We start from the raw sequence: 5,711 nt of genomic DNA on the forward strand, positions 1-5,711 counted from the left end.
GAAAACATTCTTTCACCACCATATTAGACCATAAGTCATAGAAAAGCTAAATGTCTAAATGTTAAGTGTATTTGTTTCTTGAAAGATAAAGGAGAGCTTATAACATTTCTTAAGCTTCTGCAAAAGCAAAGCCAATAAAGAAATAAGACAACAGGAAAAAGACAACTACAACCAATATATGTTTCAACTGTAGAATACTGCCTGCCCTTAACAAACAGATCTATATTTAATTCAAGGGAACAGAAGATTCATCTGGCAGCAAGTACCAATATCCCTGCAGGGCTAACATGAGATAGCACAGAGAAGAGATGGTTGCAGCTTTTGCTTAGTTAAATAAGGAAGATATAAGAGTTAACCAGTTTATATAATGTCACCAGGAGAGTTCATGTACTGCTGAAGTGATCTTTTTCCATCTCAATGACATTTTATTCACTTGCACATTAGATCAAGTGGCTTTACTGCACCACCTGTTTTCAACCATGTCAAACAACCACTTCTGGCCAGGAGCCAATGTTGTTGTTGCTACTTCTCCTATAGCAGTTACCAGTTTTCCTTCCCCTAGTAAAAAGGAAACTGTAAAGTTTCAAAAATGAAATATTCCACTTAGAATAGAGTACAATCTTTGTATGAGCCTAAATTGCAATTTGGAGCTCAGCTCCTATGTTCATATCCAAAGATTTGTAAGGGGTAAGGGAACTGAATGTGTCAGCATCCCCCTCCCCTCTCTTGCTTTCCAATTAAAAGAACACTCAAAGCATCTAATGATCTTGGCCTTGCAATGACATCCCACCCAACTATTTAGTAATAATTGGCCCATCAATTAAAGGCATCTGCTCACAAGACTTGCCAAAACCAATGTTTTGAAAAAACTGGATTTTGCAGCATCATGGGGAAACAGGCAAACGAGTAAGAAAGCTAAAGCAAAATGAAAATAAAAAGACTAGAATATTTTATAGCTAGCTAATGTTCCATGGAAGCTAGAGAACAAGCATACTTCAGTCTTCAAATTATGCTATTAATAAAGGCCATTTCTCACTCCTTGAAGCTTGTTTGCAACTTCAACTGTGCATTCTTAATGAATGTCATACAATAATAACGCCTATTAACAATATAGAGAAATCAATGAACTCGTACCTTAATGGCACATCTGTACTTCCCTGGACTCGACCCACTACAAGAACCTCATAAGGCTTCTTGTGAACAGAATCTAATGGAAATACAAACTCTCCAGACCTTGTAATCTGATAGAAAAAAATGGAAAATCAATGTTGTGAATATAAATTAATGTATTTTTCCTAATTCATTTATTCTAATAAAGTTTTCCCCTCACTTTAGTCCAGAGGTAGGGAGTCTTCAAGCTTACATGATCTATTTGTATGTGCTTGTTCTATTAATATGTTGAGGTCTACTTCTCATACAGAAAAGGGTAATTTGAAGATAAACAGCACTGCTCGTATGATGTAATCTGGGATGAATACATACACAAATACGCATTGTATAGACTGGAGATTTGAACAGCAAATTCAAAATCTAACCAAATGAGTTGCCTAAATTGTATGGAAGGGAAATTAATTCTCAGTGCCATTAACAGTGAGGTTGAATCATAATGGGTTAGCCTTAAGACAACCAGTGAATCCATAGTAGAAAATCTTTCAAACTTTTACAATTTAAGGTTCAACTCATTATGTCAGCATTCTTAAATGTGATGTCTCTTTTTACTAGAGAACACAGTCTCAGGGCTGTATCACTTGTCAGTTGATCAGAAAAGAGAATGTGTAAAGCTGCAGAGGGGCGAATATAGCCCATGTCCCACCTGAGGTCTACCCAGTCTTCAGCCCCAAATTGCAAAATGGGGTTCATGAACATAAGCTTAAAATGGCCAATGTCACCCACAAGGCTTCTTTGGAAGAAGCTCTGTTGGCCATTTCCTTGTGTTGGGATGGCTTTTATACCCCTTACATAATTTTAGGCCCACATACTGGTGTTTGTTTGTTTTTTCCTAAATAAAAAGTAGCTATCTGGTTCTTTGAGATTTAAGATTTTAAATAGAACCAAAGCAGCCCCCACTTTCACACAGGGGTCAAGCACCTTCTTAACATATGTACTGTAAGGGAATTTAGACTATAAGTCTTATTTACTCAGAAACAAAGCTTATAGACTTGGCCTTTTCCCAAGTGTGTCTCCAGCCTTAAAAGTTAAGAAAGAAAGAAAAAAAAACTACCAAAATAAGTGGGGGGGCTTAATACTTATTTTATTCTCATTTATTGAAAATCACCAAGATATGAGGACTTTTAAAAAATGATGATTTCACAGAAGGTTCGGGGGGAGGGCAAATGTTTATCCCTGTGGCTCTGCCCAGCAATGAAGATTGGCCACATTTAGCAGATCTGTGGGCTGGGGTTTAACAAAAACAAATACAGTGGGTGCAATGAGAAAAATGAGCGAGCCATGGGGGAAAAAGTATGGAGCACTGGGAACTGAATGGCTGTTAACACATTTGTCTAGAGAAAACTAATGGAGAGCAGTAGGAAGTAAATGGTAGGTGCCATCCTAGATGGTCAGTGCCACCTTAGAAAAGGCATTCCTCCTTCTCACTCAGATGAAAATGCCTCTTTTGAGATGTTACCTGCTATGAAATTTCAGTTACATAAGAATTCATGTATTAAGGCTGAAATCCTACACCCACTAACCTGAAAGTACTTCTTAATGAATTCATTGAAACCTATTCTGAGTAGCATGTAAAATGCAGCAGCATCACTAGGGTTGGCATCACCCAGTGCAGTAATGTATGGTGTCATCACCTCATTGATCTCCTCCCATTCCACACCATACAGAATCCTTAGTAATGTTTTTTGTACTAATGTTACTTATAAATCCTAATTTATGTATATCACTGAATGTAACAACAATAGTTTTGACATAAACAACTAGCAAAATTAAAATTATACCTTAAAATTACAATATCATATGCAGTCTAAATGTATTTACATGTACATTGTTTCAAGTTGTTAAAGTGAAAATTTGATAAGATGTGATGTTTTTAAAGAAAATTTTAAAATACTTTTAACTGTAATAATTTTAAATTTTAAAAAAAATTAAAGCCTGGGGCCTTTCCTTTCTCATCCCACTGAGCCTTGCCCCATTCACACCATCTCTTCAGTGTCTTAAAGAGATACAGGAAATGCCACTGCTCATTTCTGTCAAAAGGTAGATGTTTGGGGAGCACTGTGTCACAGACGCCCTTAGGGCACTTCCCACACCTTCCAGTGATGCCCCTGGTAAAGCAGGTGCTGATAAAAGTTAAATCAGGAATTATTCATAGATATTTGGATGGTTTTCAATACATAGACAGGGATTTGTTACTCCCAAGGGCACAAGACCTGTGTTCATTGTCCTAGGTTGCTTTAAAAAGAACACTTGGGAGGAAAATAAGGATTGGATTTTTATGTGAAAAGACTTGTGAACTGACCACAAATTCCTAGGCAAAACATGCATTCCAAGGCATCATGTTCCTTATTCATAGCACATATCTGCTTGCCTAAAACCCTGTTTGGAAGCTGGCTCCAGGTGGTGGATCTCAGGGTTCTAATAAAAAGCAAAACAGATCCTGAAATCCTGAATTCTGCCCCATCTAGTGTCCTCGTATTTTAGTGAAATGATACTTTAATTTAGGTGACACCCTTAATTTTAATTTGCTCATGAAGGGAAATAGAGAAGATTTGTCAACACATGAGTTTAAAAAATTAAAGAAAAATGTTGAGATATAAAATAAATATTAAATTTTAATAAGTAATAATTGAGAGCCAGCAGGGTATAGTGGTTTGAGCTTTGGACCACAATTCTGGAGACGAGGGTATGAATCCAGGCTCGGCCACTGGGTGACGTTGGGCAAGTCACACTCTCCCAGAGGATGGCAATGGCAAACCCTTGCTGAAGAAACTTGCCAAGAAAACCCAATGATAGGGTTGCCTTAGGATTACCATAAATCGGAAACAACTTAGATGTACATAAAAGCAACAGCAAGTAAAAACTACAAGTTATTGAGAAAGAATTAATAAACAAAAACAAAAAACAAATTTTAAAAAATTCAATCAAACTTACTTTCACCCAGAACCATTCTACCACTCCATGCACTGACCAGTAGGGATAAAGTTCACTCTTCACAAAACGCAGATGCTTCTGTCTGTTAGTCACCCATGTGACCACAATGCAATCTGGAGCTGCCAGGGCTGGCACAGGAATTTGCTTGATTTGCCAATGAGACAAGTACCTGTACCTAGAAACAGATATATTGAGAAAGTGTGAGATGGCTCAAAGCAAGAGAGGAAAACACTCCTCAAAAGTCTGACAATCTTTTGCAAACTTTTTCTTGCAATAACATTTAGACACATTAAATCTGAGTCAATAGTGACATCCAGTGGTGAAATGTGATACCATCAAAATTGAAAGCCTGTAATTACACGGTTGCAACAACATACTGTATTAAGAAGTGATTTCTAACATCAATTGTGCATAGAGACTGGATTACCAAAGAATATTTTTAAATATATATATATTTTATCAAAAAAAAATCTGAAATATGAAATATGACTTAAGTCATGGATAAAAAACCTACAGCCCTTCAGTCACTCTTGGACTCAAATTCTATCAGTCCCGGCCAGCATGCCCAGTATTCAGGAGACCAGTATTTTTTTCCCCTATCTACAAGAGACCAACAGGTAAAAAGAATTGACAGGATTTTAATATTGTCTTTTAATGAAGACTAAATGCTTTACTCTACAAATTGCTTGTTTTAAAAATAATTTTACTGATTTTTTTTTTGTACAGCTTTAATCTGAACTGGTTTCAATAAATTGTAAACCTCTTTCAGTCCCATTATTGGAGAAAAGATAGAATATAAATGAATAAAATAACATATAATAATAATTTAAAGGGCTTGTCATTTCACTAGCCCTGCTGAAAGGCCACCTCTATCAACTATGTTGCCAACAAGCCTCAAAGATATTCCTGGAATGTTTTACCAAAATCCCAATCCCTGGAATTCTCCAGTATTTACCAGAATATTCAGTCAAAATTCCCAGAAAGAAATTAATTAAATTCCCTGGATTCCGGGGAATTCCTTGGAAATTGGCAACGTTGAGAAGGAGATGACTGGGCAGCAGGGTCATTCCATCAGCCTTACTGAAAAATTACTTGGCTCCAACCCCAGGCCAGCACATAACCTCCCAATTCTCTTTTCCTTTTGTGCTGTCTCCTTTTTAGATTGTGAGCCAGCATACAGGGACTGGGTTGTTTTGTTGTTTTTAATGACTATATGCAAGTCACTCTGAGAATCTTTTTTTTGGATTGAACAGCAGGGTAAAAATGCTACTATAAATACATAAATAAGGTTGAGAAATATTCTGACCCTAAGAAACAGGAGTCCAAATATGATTCAGTGAAGAATTATACTTGTTTAACTCCACTGATGTCAGTAGGTTTAGACTATTGCTGCCTAGTATCAAACTGTACATTAAATAGGCATAGACTTGAAGCCTTCATAATGTCAAATGAACAGATTTTCTTTAAACAAGGCTTTTGTTTTCTAGAATACGGTAATCTTCAAGGGTAGAAATTGTTGCTCTGGTATTTGTTTCATGGTTTGTCCCTTCACAGTAAGCAATAATAATAATAATAATAATAATAATAATAATAATAATAATAATAATAAT

At 36.3% G+C, this 5,711-nt stretch overlaps 1 protein-coding gene across 6 annotated transcripts in view; it reads right to left on the bottom strand.

The window, feature by feature from the left end:
* LOC121917288 (N(6)-adenine-specific methyltransferase METTL4-like) overlaps positions 1-5,711 on the bottom strand; it is a 30,736-nt gene that overhangs the window by 8,595 nt on the left and 16,430 nt on the right. For all 6 annotated transcript variants that reach the window (XR_006100997.1, XR_006100998.1, XM_042443102.1 and 3 more), the window contains 2 exons: positions 4,102-4,276; positions 1,135-1,241 (listed from right to left, as the gene is read on the bottom strand). Coding sequence is in view for 4 of the 6 variants with exons in the window: in XM_042443102.1 (XP_042299036.1) it covers positions 1,135-1,241; positions 4,102-4,276 (282 nt within the window). In the remaining 2 variants the exon portion in view is untranslated. The remainder of the gene's footprint in view (positions 1-1,134; positions 1,242-4,101; positions 4,277-5,711) is intronic.

The sequence above is a fragment of the Sceloporus undulatus genome, unplaced genomic scaffold (genome assembly GCF_019175285.1).
Source record: "Sceloporus undulatus isolate JIND9_A2432 ecotype Alabama unplaced genomic scaffold, SceUnd_v1.1 scaffold_14, whole genome shotgun sequence".
In the NCBI taxonomy this organism is placed as follows: Eukaryota; Metazoa; Chordata; class Lepidosauria; order Squamata; family Phrynosomatidae; genus Sceloporus; species Sceloporus undulatus.